This window comes from Nicotiana attenuata, chromosome 6 (genome assembly GCF_001879085.1).
Source record: "Nicotiana attenuata strain UT chromosome 6, NIATTr2, whole genome shotgun sequence".
NCBI lineage: Eukaryota > Viridiplantae > Streptophyta > Magnoliopsida > Solanales > Solanaceae > Nicotiana > Nicotiana attenuata.
Window position 1 is genome coordinate 69,424,294 of NC_031994.1, and position 15,399 is coordinate 69,439,692.

General features: G+C 37.3%; 2 protein-coding genes and 1 pseudogene across 2 annotated transcripts; all 3 read right to left on the reverse strand.

Moving 5' to 3' along the window:
* LOC109227948 lies at nt 1,987–3,509 on the reverse strand. Its single transcript, XM_019393137.1, has 2 exons — nt 3,267–3,509; nt 1,987–3,126 (listed from the first exon to the last, which is right to left on the reverse strand). Exons 1-2 carry the CDS (start codon nt 3,507–3,509, stop codon nt 1,987–1,989), a joined length of 1,383 nt encoding a protein of 460 aa, XP_019248682.1.
* Nucleotides 3,506–4,114, reverse strand: LOC109227949. Its single transcript, XM_019393138.1, has 2 exons — nt 3,772–4,114; nt 3,506–3,705 (listed from the first exon to the last, which is right to left on the reverse strand). Exons 1-2 carry the CDS (start codon nt 4,112–4,114, stop codon nt 3,506–3,508), a joined length of 543 nt encoding a protein of 180 aa, XP_019248683.1.
* On the reverse strand, nt 7,267–11,523 carry LOC109227950 (annotated as a pseudogene).

Below are 15,399 nucleotides of genomic sequence, written 5' to 3' on the forward strand. Positions count from 1 at the left end.
ACAGTCCTCACCCGAGTCATAGCATCATCATACATATCCTTAATCACACTAATGTACGCTACTGGAACACTGCTAACCTCCAAACACCTCCACAGGACCTCCCTCAGAACTTTATCGTACGCTTTCTCAAGGTCAATAAACACCATATGCAAATCCTTCTTCCTCTCCCTGTACTGCTCAACTAATCTCCTTACCAGATGAATCGCTTCCGTAGTCGAACGCTCCAGCATGAATCCAAATTATTAATAATTTCGCATCTCAAAAAGCTAGAAAAATAAATTTTAAATAAAATTATGAGTTTTCTTCTACAACAAAAATCTTAGGGCCCCTCATTGAAGTTTGGCTTTAGGCCACAAATATCATTTAGCCGCCATTTTATATGACTTTTGCAACTTTTAAGAATTTAAATTCATTAGACTATTTAGATTTTAACTTTAATTAAATGTTTGTTCTCTTTTTAATCATTACTTTAATATCGTCTTCTGTTGTCACTAATATAGTAGTTAGTACTATATAAGTCAAATTAGTGTCTTAAACTCAATATCTAGTTAAAATACCATGATATAATGGAATGGATGGAGTATGTATATTATTTGTAGATCACAAGTTCTTAGATGGCTGACAATACGACAAGTAGCTTTAAATGGGCTGGACAATATCTATGAGATATCGTATTAAACCGTATGCAGTTCAGAGCAGCCCAATCCATACATGATTCGCCAAGACATATGCAGCATGAGTCTTAACTTTGGCCCAGCCTACCTATTTCTCACCACTATCGATGAGACCATGATAAGGCGACTAGTTAATCTGTTTCAAGTTAAGGTGTCAAACGGGGCAGGGCTGGCCCAGTTCTGGACCGGCGTGGCCCGGTGGCAAGGGGGCCGGGCAGGACTGGTTTGGGACGGGAACCGGCCTGTGCTGGGGAAAATTTGAACACCGATTAACCGGACCGGTACAACCCGGTAAGGTCTAGTCACCCGTAAACCGGTTAACCGGACCGGAGAGGACCGTTTCAACAGCTAGTTCAATTATTTTTTTAATAATCTTGACCATTGGCAACGATCAGCTGCCATTTTGACCATTGTCCAATGGCTAATTTGCAAGAATAGCCCTTTTTGGGTATTTGTTTTAATAACACTTTTATTATTTACTAATTTAGCCCTTTGAAAAAAATATAAATAGACCTCTCCTCTTCTTTATTTCTTCACTCATCTCTCAATTCTCAAACCCAAATTCTCAATTCACGTTAAATCATGCCCCGTGCGTCTAGGAGTGCGCTCATAGGTTTGGGAACTCTTTGAGGTGGTAGAAGAAAATGAAGAAGTTCGCAAAGTAGAGTGCAAGAACTGTGGTCGAGTCTTAAATATTCGTCGAAAGTGGGAGGGCCCAGGCTGCTTAAGGAGGCATATAAAGAATTGTCTTGAGTGTCCTCCAGAGATTCGTATTTAAGTTTTTTTTTGGTAATTAAACTTTATTTCCACGTAAATATATACAAGTATATCATCCTAAGTTTGGACATGCATCCCCAAACTTAGTAACATTTCTTCCTCACTGACTACTCTAAGGATAATAGTTGATCTTTTATAAGCTATTCCTCAATCTACTATGACTATGGCCTATACAATGAATATCTCTAACTATTTGTCTAGTAATATCTTCACTGCTTCTTTTAATCTTCTGAAAGATCCTTCTATTTCTTTCCAGCCATATGTGATACATTGCTCCAGTCATACTCAGCCAGTACAACATGATTTTGGATTCATTGCCTTTCACCTGTTCTATTGCCCATTTGATCTCCTCATCCCATCCTTTTGGTTCTTGACTGATATCCATCCACTTTAATAATCTTCTCCAAACATCTTCTGAGAAAGAGCAAGTAAAGAAGATACGGTTGTGACTTTCCATCTCATGCTCACATAATGGACATTCTGGACTTACTTACATCCCCCATCTTATCAGTCTATCTTTTGTATATAAATTCCCCTACATTGCAACATACAGAATAAACTTCCATTTTGGACAACTTCTGTTATTGCATAGCAATCGACTCCATCCCACCTTTAGAAATACCCCTCTTAGTTGCTTGTATATTCCTCTAATGGAAAATGAATCATCTTGCATTACCTTTCCTGTGTCCAAACCTGCTTCATTCAAGTATTTCCCAGCTTGCAGTATCTTCCTTACAATCCAAGAAGCTTGCTTTGCATCAACTTCCCATGGTTCCCTTCCTTTTATATAGTATGCATGCACCCATTTGATCCATAGCTTATCCTTTTTCTTTCCCAAGTTCCAAAGATGTTTCAGTAGAGCTGCCCTATTCCATGTATTGAGGTCTGTGACATTCAGTCCTCCTTTAGTTTTAGGCCTGCACAACTTGTCCCATGCCACTAAAGCCTTCTTGCTCGAACTAGTATCACCAGTCCATAGGAACTTCCTACATATGCCTTCAACGTGTTGAATGGTCTTCTTTGGCAAAGGGAAAATTTGTGACCAGAAAGACTGTATAGAAATAAGTACACTTTTTATCAATTGTAGTCTTCCTGCATAGATCAGAAACTTCACTGTCCACTGTTTTATTCTCCCCAGCATTTTGTCCAGCAATGGTTGGCATTGGCTTACTGATAGCCTCTTTGTACTTAATGGAACCCCTAAGTATCGAAAAGGAAGTTCACTTGTGTTGAACCCTGTTATTTGAGTAATCTCTTGTTGTACTGCACTTGGAACACCTCCAAAATATATGCTGCTCTTGTTCTTATTTGCCACTAAGCCTGAAGCTTGTGAGAAGCTATTGAAACACTCATATAGTAACTGCACCGACATCCTATCTCCTCGGCAGAAAAGTAGTAGGTCAACAGCAAAGCTGAGTTGGATAATACTTAATTTTTCACACCTTGGGTGGTAATTGAAGTTAGGTTGATCCTTTAAGTTCTTCAAACTTCTGGTCAAGTATTCCATTGCTAAGACAAATAGCAATGGGGACATAGGATCTTCCCATCTTACACCCCTTCTTGCATCAAATGGAATAGCAGGATTGCCATTGATATTAATAGAGTATGGCACTGTTTTAATGCATTCCATAATGCAGCCTACAAACTTTTTAGGAAAACACAGTCCATCTAACACCTGTTCCAAATACACCCATTCAAGTGAGTCATATGCCTTTTGCATGTCTATATTAATCATGCATCTAGGTGAGACTCCTTTCCTACCATAACCTTTTATCAATTCATGGATGTGCAGTATATTGTCCATCAAGCCTCTACCAGGTACAAATGTTGCCTGGCTTCATCCACCAGTGTGTTCATGACCATCCTCATCCTACTTGTCAGCATCTTGGATATGATTTTGTATAGGGTAGTACAGCAAGAGATTGGTCTGTATTCTTTTATTGAAGTTGGATTCTTCACTTTGGGAATAAGTGTAACAGCTGTGCAATTTATTGGTTTGAACATTTTCCCAGTGCTAAAGAACTGCAAAACTGCCTTTGTTATCTCATCTCCATTCATATTCCATGTTCTCTTGAAAAACAAGCATTAAAACCATCTCCCCCGGGTGCCTTCATATTATCAATACTCTTGAGAGCTTCAAGTACATCCTCATTTTTAAAAGGAGCTATGAGTTCCAGTTGTTGTTTCCTGCTTAACACTGGTCCATTCCTTATCTTCCCAGGGTGTATGACAGGTATACTTCCACATGTGGATCCTAACAGGTTTTTGTAGAACTCAACCACTTCAGCTTCTATCTATTTATAGTCTGTTAAGGTGTTACCCTTACTATCAATGAGCCTTGTGATTTGGTTCTGAGCCTTCCTTCTTTTCATGCTTGCAAAGAAGTAAGCATTATTGGTATCCCCCAGTTGTAGCCATTGTATTCTTGACTTCTGTTTGTAGATTGACTCCTCAATTTTATCCCATTTCTCCAATTGATATAGCATCTCTTTCTCTTCTTCAAATAGCCTTGATGGTGCATTATGATCTTTCATTATTCCTTGTACTTCTTTCAGTCCCTCTCTTATACTGTTTATTTTTTGATTAACATTTATGAATTCTTTGCTATTTAACTGCTTCAGAGCTGCCTTTACACACTTCAAATTCTGCCATATATCTTCCATTGTCCCTACTTTCCATTTTCAGTTAGTTTCCACAATCTGCCCAAACTCAGGATGATCAGCCATACAGTTATAAAACTTGAAAGGCCTTCTCTTATTATCACATTTCCCATTTATTTCAATACCCAAGGGATAATGGTCTGAGAAAAGAGGATTCATGAATGTACTTGTCTAGGAGGCATTGAGCATCCATTTATCGTTAACAAATGCTCTATCAATTCAACTAAATACATGGCTATTTGTCCATGTATATTATCTGCCTATTGTAGGTAATTCTGCCAAATTACACTCCTCAACTACTTCTATGAAATCCTTTGTTTCACTATCCTGCACATCTCTGCCTTGCATTCTGTCTTCAGTTCCCAGGATTGAATTGAAGTCTCCCATTAGTAACCATGGCTCCCTGATTTGTTTCTCTATGGCCCTTACCATGTCCCATAATGCTTTCCTATCATTTACATTATGTAAATCATATACTGCAGTAAATTGAAACTCATTATTGTTTGCAACACTCTTTACAACCCCATGAATCAGCTGTGCATAGCCTCCTATCATTGTAAACTTCAATATATTTGGGTTTCAAATCACCCAAATTCTCCCTTTGCATGTACCAGATACATTATGGCACCATTTTCATCCAGGTAATGTATTTGTAATTATCTTTTCAGCTTTTGTTTCACTTACTCTATGTTCATATATTGCTATAATCTCTACTTTATTTGTCTTCACAAACTCCTTTAATTCCTTGTGCTTGAACACTTTATTAAACCCTCTGACATTCCATGTTACTAACATTAAGCTATTGTATTATTTTTGTGTACCACCACTACCTCCACTCCTGTACTTGTACTGCATTCTTCATTTCTCTTCACATTTTGATCCTGGATTGTCTCTCTTAAACTGTTAAAACCATTCAGTACTTGTACTTGATGTTCAGGTACAGGTACTTTTTGCCCTTTAGCTACTGACTTGCTTTTAACTTGTTGTCATTGTTCATCAGTTGCTTCTACCTTATCACTTTCTTTTTGCTGCTCATTTATTTTTACTTCCACTCCCTGCTGGTGTTGGCTTTGGAATGTTGATCCTGTGTTAATTGGCTTCCATTCAGTCTTTTGTTTTGCATGTGCTCTTTGCTGTTGTTGCCCTGTCTTCTTATCCATTACTACTTTGTTCTGTTGCTGCTGTTGACGGTTATGTCTTATTCGCATACATTTTGCACAATAGCTGGGCTTCCAGTCATACCAGACTTCTTTCACCATAACTCTCCCCTTAAGGATCCTTCACTTTAATACTCTTTGGTAGCTCCTTAGTGACATCTACCTCCACTAAAATTCTTGCATACGAAATTCTTTCAGTGTTTGAAGTACAAGCATCAGCATATATGGGCTGCCCTAGACCACTCCCAATTTTGCTCAGTGCACTTGCACTCCAGCAGCTCAAAGGTAGATTTGGCAACTTCACCCATATTGGTATAATCTTCAAGTCTTCTTCATCAAAGTCAAAATCAACAGTCCATTGCTTAACTACTACGTGTCTGTTATTAAGCATGTGAGGTCCAGAGTACATCACCATATTCCTTTCCTCTAGACTTGAAAAATTCACCACAAAATACCCTTCCTTATGGTAATATACCTTAGGTTTAACAAAAAAGCTCCCTTGCCCAGCTATAAACCTTTCCATAGCCCCAATCGTTGGTGATCCACCAATAACATACATAATAACCGCATATTTCCATTTGGATACTTCACTATCAATATCCTCTTAGATCAATTCAACAATTATTTCATCCTCATCCATTTTAGGTGGTACATAACTCAGATCCATACCTTTTTTGGCCAATTTGTTCTCCTCAAATAGCATCGACCAATTCCTTCATGTTTTTTGTTCCGTTTCTAGCTGCAATTTCCTTTAAGCTCCTATGTTCTGAATTCCTGTTCCTTTGGTGCTTCCATCTTGTATCTGTACTACTTCCTGTTCTTTGACTTGAATCTGCTCTTGGACCATTCCTTTTGAATTTGAATCCTGTTGAATGCTGACCGGAGTTGTCCATTTCACCTCTTGTACTTTGCTGCCTCCACTTTGACTTGGTAGAGCTGGCCATATAGCTAGATCTGTTGTTGCATGTGCTTTTCCTTTGTTGATTGATGTTTCCTCAACCGATTTCCTCTCTTCAGTAGTGATATCATCCTTTATCCCAGCTTTGAGCAATGGAACAGTACCATTACCCCCAGTCATTATAGCTTTTGGTGTAACAATTCTAACAATTCCTGAGTTTCTTCCTCCCATGGATCCATTTCCTTCCTCAGCTATATGTTTCGAAGCTTTGGATGGCCGTCCTCGTGCTCTCCCCATTCCGGTGAGTGCACTTTAGCAAAGCACGCTAAAATGCGCCGAGAGAGAAAGGGAAGAGAGATAAAGTTTTGATTCTATTGAGTAATATTTAAGTTGATTTGAGACAATTGTGTTATTTTGAAATTATTAGACTTATTTAAGCTTAATGTATTAGTTTGTTAGACAAGTTAATTTAAACTATTATTATGCAATGAAAATATGAAATGAAAGCCTTTGAAGTTTGATCCTTACATATCAAGTTATCAACACTCCAGTATAGGTTATATTTTTTTCATGTTCATTGTATTATCTTAAATTCGTAATGAATTTTTCAAATATAAGGCTTTTAAAACCTTTGAAATTTATTCAAACATTCTTTTTATACGTTAATTTTTAGTGTTTTACATTTTTACTTTATCTTAATATAAATTACGATTGTTATACAAAATAAAAATAAAAAAAATTTAAATAAAATCGGCCTGGCCCGGAACTGTTCTGTTTCAATTTTGGAACCGGTAAACCGGTAAAAAATAACCGGTAACCGGCCAGTTCCCTTTCCCTCTACCCCCGACCGGCCCGGCCCGACCCATTAGGCCCGGAACCGTTCCGGTTCAACTTAGCACCGGGGAAGCCGAAACCGGTAAACCCGGTAAAAAATAACCAGTAACCAGACCGGTACCCAAACCGGCCGGTTCCCTTTTCCTCTACCCGATCGGCCCGGCCCGGCCTCTTGACACCTTTAGTTTCAAGCATAGAAACAGATTAACCAAAGCAAAAGTGCAGACTGTTTACAGCATTACAGTTGGCTAATAAGCCCCATCTAGCTAGACAAAAGGATTTGATAGTTCTTCTGTACCATCTTTTGGAGCCACAAGTAGTGATGGAAAAATAGGTAACAAAAACAGTTATTCATTCATATTATTCACTAAAAAAAGGATTGAATAATAAACTTTAAAAAAAGGGTCAAATATGAATAACAACCATATTATCCGCTTAAAAATAGATAATCAATGTGTTTAACTTTGGGATAATTTCACATAAGTACAACTCACACGCCTGCATTGCAACATAATAGCCTAGATATCACTTTGGAAATCTATAGCCCAAAAATAATAGGTTAATCCCTGAAAAATATCTTATTTCACTCAATCAACTATGGTTATTGTTCCCTCATTATACAACCATTTGACAAAAAATGCAAATTAGCCACAATGCAACTCAAAAATCTTGAATAATACATATTATCTAAAGGCAAGAAATTCAAACACTTTTATGTGCAATTCCTGAAGCAATCCAACAGGATAAAAGAAAAATTAAAAATTAGTAAATGAATTGTAGAATCCCTCCAACGCGTACTGCAGACATGTGATTTTTGACCCTCCCCAATATTTTTTATATTTTAGCATGCAAATATTTAATTTAGGCCTAATATAGCTATTTCAACTAATTTCTACTCTTTTACTTTATTTTATTACAAGAAAAATAAAAATTACAAAAAAATATTTTTAGTTTATGTATTTTTCATAAAAAAATTTTTTAAAAAAAATACAAAAATAGTACCTTATTTTAATATTTATATAATTTCGAAAATACAAAATAGTTTCATGTTTAGTTTAATTAATTAGTGCTTGTTTTTGCATTGTGTAGTATTTTTATCTTATTTTTTTTTTTAAAAAAAGAGAGTCGATTAAGGTGTTGGATCACAATTTTAAGAGTTTTAGAGCCCAATTCTAGGCCCAATTCAGATTAGTCCATTAAGCCTAGGGACACTTCTAGATTCCTCCTTGGAATAAAAACAAATAAAAAAGACCCTAAAGACTTAACACAAAAAGACCTAGGACTAATTGACAAAATACACAAAATGTAACCCTAGACCCTACACCTATAAAAGCTAAGACTAATGAGCCAAAAAAGAAAGAGGAAGAACGCCCAAATCAGAATATACACATTAGAGCAGCGCCGCTGAAGTTTTCCGGTCGAGGTCCCCGTTTGATTCGAGTTTACTTTGCTGCATCCCTGCTGAGTATTAGTTTGTAATTACGTTTCAAAAACAAAAAGAGAGAAGTAGAATCTATATAAAAATGTATTTCTGTTTCTTCTTTGAATTTGATTTCCTCTAGTGGAATATGTTTGAGTCGCTTGGTCGGATTCGGATTTGCAGCTGCTTCTTTCCCTTCTTCCCCCTCTACTGTCTTTGTATCGTCGGAGTCGCACCATCGACGATGAACGAATAGAAACAGTCTACTGTTCCATCTCTGGTGATTCCTTCGTGTGTGTTGTTTGGCTGTTGCTCCAGTGCCATCATCGTTGTGGCAGTAGCGTCATTGACTCCGGCGAGTTTCGAGATCTGGATCGTAGCTCCGTTCGAGGCTTCCATTTTTGGTACCGTTAACAGTGATGAATTCTATTTCTAAGGAGTTTAAATCCATGTCGTGTGAAATAGGTGGCCAGAAGTAATGTCTATCATGGGCGAAAGGTGACGAATACAAATGGTATACGTATAACAAGTGAGACGAAAAGAAATAAAGAACGTGTGTACATAATGCATGAATCATATTCATTTCAAGCTTACTGACTTTATGTCATACGTTAACTTCATTGATCACCTTAAAGTTCGAGGTAAGATTTTCAGTCTCAACAATGTTCTCTGATTGTTCGTTCTTATTCAGTTATTAAATTTCATTATTAGTTTGATTAGCAAATTTCTTATCCATGTGATTACATCTTTTATCTCAAAGTATGTGTGTTAGAATATTAGATTTAAGTTTTGCCTAATAAGCATCTCCTAGATGGGTCTGAAATATCATAGCAGAATGTCTCTTAGTATGTTAATCGAGACAATATAAGGAAAATTAGGAGATCAAACTGGTTTTCTCAAAAGGAATCGAAATGCTAGTGGTGTTGGTGCTATGCTTAATTTACCATCGTGATTGTGGACACGTTCGCGTGATATAACTACGATCCTAAAAACAAAATCGGAGTATGCATTTCGCGCAACTTCGGCCAAATTTTTTTAATAATAATAAAGCATTATTAATTGTGGACACGTTCGCGTGACATGATTTTTGACGCGCCAAACAAATGGGTATACGTACGCGTAACCCGTTTCAAGATAATGTTCTTAATTAAAAGCGGTGAAAGAAGCAAAAACATATAGGTTCTAAAATCGTAATTAAATAATTGTATAAGCCAGGTATGATCAAAGCGAGCGTGCTAGAACCACGGAACTCGGGAGTGCCTAACACCTTCTCCCGGGTTAACAGAATTCCTTACCCGGATTTCTGATTCGCAGACTGTTAAACAGAGTCAAACCCTTTCCTCGATTCGGGATTTGAACCGGTGACTTGGGACACCATAAATCTCCCAAGTGGCGACTCTGAATCTTTAATTAAATAAATCATATTTCGATTGTCCTTTAATTGGAAAAACTCTCTTTCTTATATACCCTTCTGGGGGTGTAGTAAGAAAAAGGAGGTGTGACACGTACAAGATCTTTTTAATACAGCACATACACGAAAAAGAAGAAGAGAAGGAAGTGGCAAACTTCCATAGAGGCCTCTTATACACTGACAATGTATACACATCCTTATAAACTGAAAAAATATATAATAACATTATACACAAATATACACATCTGTACACAATTATACATAATTATACAATACTGTATAAGTGTATATAAACACAACTTATACAATATTTTCACTAAAAAACATAGTATGTCCAACGCTACACTTACTGTATATAATGTATCAACTTGTATAAATATGCATAACAGTTTATAAGAGGTGTTTGTATATCCATATACACAGTTATACACTATTATACAGTGTTGATACAAACTGTTACATAGTTATAATTTCTTATCCAAGCTTCGAGTTGTAGTAGAAGGTATTGGATGATTCAACTCGTCAATAGGTTAATAATTTTGTGCCAACGATTCGGAATTCAACAGCCATACAAGATATACCCAATTTCAGATTCGAGACTTCAAGGTCATAACAATGATGACCAAAGTTTCAAACTTAAATCTTCCAAAATTAGTGGTTATTTTTTGGTGCAAATCAAGTTTGAGAGCTATCTATTTTCATATCTGTGTGTATTTTCTTTTTTCTTTCAAAATCTTCAAATTCTTCTGCTTGCCAACATCAGACTTGGCGGGCTTGGACGACGGCGGAGGAGCCTGAGCCTTCTTCGAACCATTGATGGCAGTAACTCCGCAGGGGTTAGGGGGAGGGAGAATAGTGGGGGCTAGGTTAAGAGAGGATGAGGGGAAAGAAAGAAGCGAGAGGCGGTGGGAAGAGAATTTGGTGTGCTGGGAATGAAGAAAGAAGGAAATAATAAAAACCCTGGGAATGAAGAAAGAAGGAAATAATAAAAATCCTGGAAGTGTGTCTTTAATAATGGGCTAAAGACTGAAAAGTTTCTTTCTAGTTATGTACAACATGGGCTAAATCGGGTAAGAACTTCAAATCTGGGCCATTCGGTTGGGTTGTTAGGCCAAGTGACAAAGACTGTAATTCCTTCTTATACTTTTATATTTGCAAAGACTTAAATTGGGGTTTCTTCAAGTTTAGAATACTAGGAATTCTTCCAAAAGTGATAATATTCAAGAAGCCATGGATAATACAGATATCCATATAATCAGCCGGTTAACTCGTTTTTTATCCTTATTAACTATGGGTCGGGTCAAATATTTTATCCGTCTATATTACCTGTTTTAACCAGGCCATAACCGATCCGACCAGCCCGTTTGCCACTCCTAGCCACAAACATTACTGCAGTACCCCTGCAGGCTATTACGCCAAGACCTCATGTCCGATCGGTAGTCTTCAGGGAATTATCGGAATATCTAAGGTGCTCAAATGCTATATCCAACACAAGATTTAGCAGCTGATCATAGCCTTTAGGTGTTCCTTCTATTTGTCTTCCACCAGTAAGCTCCACTTGCACAACCTTGTCAACATGTTTTGCCAAATCTGAAACTACTGTTTCTTTTCTGCTAGAAATTCTTCCAGTAGACCCTTTACTAAACGTGTCTCCGTCACTAATTAAGAATGCAATGTACCTTCAATATTCATTGTACTAATTAAAAACTTTAACAAACAAATCAAAATAAAATAAGTTTTATTGGTGATGAAAATAATGATGTTGGTGTGATCACAACAATCTTTTGCATGGGACACATTATTTCATGGCTTAGAGGGGAAAATGACGGGATTTCCCATTATTTCGTGCATCATAAGAAGAGGCACTTCTTGTTTTCATTCAATTCAATGATGGTAGGTCTTTGTCGATCAATAATTTATTATATATTTAGATTAGCTTTTACATCCTCAAATATTGATCAAGTACGACCATTTTGTGGGGCAAACAACACTTAAAAATATTAATGTTCAATAGGTAGTTGGAGAATACATAATGATTTCTTTTTGCACATTTCCCTCTATTATCAATGGCAATATTCGCAAATATATGGTTCAAGTATCTACCTACAAATTTTTTTGGTACAGTATTTCATTTTCAAATTTTTGGATGATAAGAAGGTGGGTTATAGATAAGATCTTTAGTGTTACTTAGATATCACTAAAAGTTTTATCTACGAAATTGGGTATAAAATAAAAGTTACTCATGTAAGATAAGGCAGTACAAGATAAAGCAAGGATGAGATTAAAGGATAAATAATTAATCTATTTCCTCCTGCTTAATGGAGTTTATCTAAAGTTCGGAATACTAAGTTACTCTCTCTATCTCAACTTAGTTTCATAGTTTTGCTTTTTGATAGTCAAATCATCTCAACTTTGACCAACATTTTAAAATATATTTTTTATTGATAAGAAAACAATTAACTTGCACGTGTACTTTTGATATAGTTATTAAATATCAAAATTTTAATTGTAAAATATTAATTTGATCTGATCTAATTTAACTTTAAAGAGAAATCATATTGACTATCGAAAAGTGAAATATGACAACTAATATAAAATGGAAGAAGTATAAAATTTCTTGTTTTAGCAAATAAATACAGTCTTAAGCTTATTTAAATACTCACTTTAGCAACTTATATATCTTTTATTCTTCTTGTTGGTTTATTTCCTTCCATTTTTTCACACACACACAAAAGTATGATCAATAGATTTCTTTGAAGCCGTATAACAGAAAGAGGGTCAAGGTTAGAGAGAGAAACTCCAGCATCTTTCTAAAAAACCTCTAAACTTCCTTACCAAATACACCTCCTAATATCCCTCATCTAGCATGGATACTAATAATAGGCTAGATTTGTGTAGTTTGGCGACTATTTATGCCCCAACTTGACTATGCTTCACTGTTCTTGGATGGTTAAATGACGATAAATTGGCTCTAATTGTGAATTTCATCTTTTGCAGGAGCAAGTTGTGCTTATGGAGACTCAGGACAGTGTTTGGAGCTAAATTGAAGCAAGGGAAACCCCTCGGAGCTGAGGACGTGTGAAAGAAGAAAGAAAAGAAGAGATAAACTGCTGAACCATCTTAGCGCGGCCTTAGCGCGACCGCTCTAGTCCAGAAAATCGAGGCAGAACACTATGCAATATGCGCGGCCACTAGCGCGGTTCGAGCGCGGCCGCGCTAGTCCAGTCCGGAACGCATAAGTTCAGGGGTAAACTTGGAAGTTTGGGGGTAATTCCACTTAACCTATAAGAGCCCCAGCTCGCCCAAAGAGACATTATCAAGGTTTTTACAATTTAGTTGAAGGCAAGAAGAGGCAAGAGGCAAGGAGGATAATTCGACATCGAGTTCTACCTTTCTTCCTTTTGTATTTATCATTCATGTTGAATTTTGCTGCTATTATGAACACGATTATGAGTAGCTAATTATTTTGTCTAGGGTTTTGATGGAACCTGTTGAGGAATAACTTCTTGTTATGCTAATATAGTTTGCCTAGTTTAATCTCTATTTGTTCAACTACGTTCTTGTTGTAGTTAATTGATAGGATCCTCAATTAGTTGTGCCTATTTAGTATGGATTACTCGGGAGAGAGTGCATATTTAGGTAATTGTTGAACAACACCACTCCCAAAGTATCTGAGGAATCAATAACTGAGGTTTTAAAGGCAAGATTAGAGATAAAGAAGCCTTAGGTGCGATCTAAAGTGAGCTGTAATAAAAGCCAACTAGCATAACTCGGGAGAGTGCGTCTAGTAAATTGTCGTAATTACTCGGGAGAGATTTACTGTAGTAAGAGTGCTCATGATCGATAGAGACGATTAGGCAAATCTATGCAAAACATAACAGGAAGGGATTCCATCAATAGGGGAAATCACAACCTTAGATCCTTCTCTTATTAGTTTACAACTCAATCATAGTTAGCTTTTAGTTTACTTAACTTTATTCAGTTATAGCTAGTAAAAAAATCGCCAATTGTTATTCAAAATATCTGAGAAGTTGATTACGAAGAATTTAGTGGGTCTAACAAGAGTAATTGGTAGGTTAATTCCCGATGTATTCGACTCTGGCTAAATACTCAGATTATATTTGCAACGATCGCTTGTCCTTTTTATAAGGCATAGTTGGGCGTGATCAAATTTTGGTGCCATTGCCGGGGAGTTAACGGTGTTATCAATTACAATTGAAAGAAATACAAAAATTCTTAGTATTGTCAGTTTTCTTTATTTTCAATCCAGACATTGAAATTTTAACGTTTGTTAACTTGGTTGTACAGGTGCATGCCTAGAAACTCATCGAGAACTGGTGAAGTATTTGAAGCATTATCAGATCCCGAAAAAGTTTTCAAGGCCTTGAATCGGGCCAAGCGAAAAAACAAACAACAACAATCAACTGAACAACTTGAACGAGACATGGGGGATCGCGAGGTAGATCCATATGCGCAAGTAGTGGAACCTCTTGTGCCAGAGGCTCCTCTATATGACTGGGCGCAACCCACAGCTGAGAATTTGGCCACTGCGATATTAGTCCCGCAGGTACAGGCCGAATCTTTTCAAATCACAAACAACATGCTGCACTTGTTGCAAAACAATGGACTATTTTCGGGGTCATACACTGAAGATCCTCAACAACACTTGAAGAATTTCCTGTCAATCTGCAAAACTCAAAGGCAGCCCAACGTAACTCAGGAAGCAATAAAGCTGTTGTTGTTTCCATTCTCAGTGACAGGAGCTGCCCAGACTTGGCTAAACTCACTCCCCATTAACTCCATCACGACTTGGGAGGATTTTGTCAAGCAATTTGTGAATAAGTTTCATCCACCCAACAAGACTGCTCAGCAAATTGATGAAACTTTGAGCTTTAAACAGAAATCAATGGAAACACTGCAAGAAACATGGGAACGATTCAAAGGGTTGTTGGTTATATGCCCGCACCACGGTATTCCAGAGTAGATGTTGGGGCAGCAGTTTTACATGGGTCTGACAGATAGCGTGAAGGCTAATGTTGATGCTTCAGCTGGTGGAGCATTCTTGAGTAAAACATGGAGAGAAAGCCAGGTCCTGCTTGACAAGATGGCACAGAATTCGGGGTGGACAACCAGGAATGCACCTATCACTCCAGTAGTTCACTCCCTTAGATCCATCCAACACTCTTTCTGAAAATATGGCCACCTTAATGACACAAATGAGTATACTCACTAAAAAGGTGGAAGAGTCAGAACAGAAGCAGCAGGTGCACATTGTAGATACAACCAATGGGGGCTTGTGCATATCTTGCATTAGTCAGCCAATGGAATGCTGAAAGTGATCATCATCATTACCCTGATGACATGAATTATGTGTCTAATTATGGGGGCCAGAGACAGGGTGGCCAGAATTGGGGCCAGTAGAATCAGCCATACAGGCCAGTCCAGCCACAACACAACAATGGAAATATGGGATGCGACCTCACAATAATGTGGCACCCTACCAAAGGCCACAAGGATACAACACTCAAAATCAGTAGCAGGGTTATCATCCTCCTCAGCAGCAACATG

What these genes read in the sequence shown, in the direction of transcription:
- LOC109227949 (XM_019393138.1), bottom strand. Translation starts at nt 4,114, where the DNA reads ATGGAAGATATATGGCAGAATTTGAAGTGTGTAAAGGCAGCTCTGAAG. An exon ending in AAGGCTCATTGATAGTAAGG is followed by an intron (nt 3,706 to 3,771) that starts GTAACACCTTAA and finishes AAAACCTGTTAG; the next exon opens with GATCCACATGTGGAAGTATA.
- LOC109227948 (XM_019393137.1), bottom strand. Translation starts at nt 3,509, where the DNA reads ATGAATGGAGATGAGATAACAAAGGCAGTTTTGCAGTTCTTTAGCACT. An exon ending in CCAGGCAACATTTGTACCTG is followed by an intron (nt 3,127 to 3,266) that starts GTAGAGGCTTGA and finishes TATTTGGAACAG; the next exon opens with GTGTTAGATGGACTGTGTTT.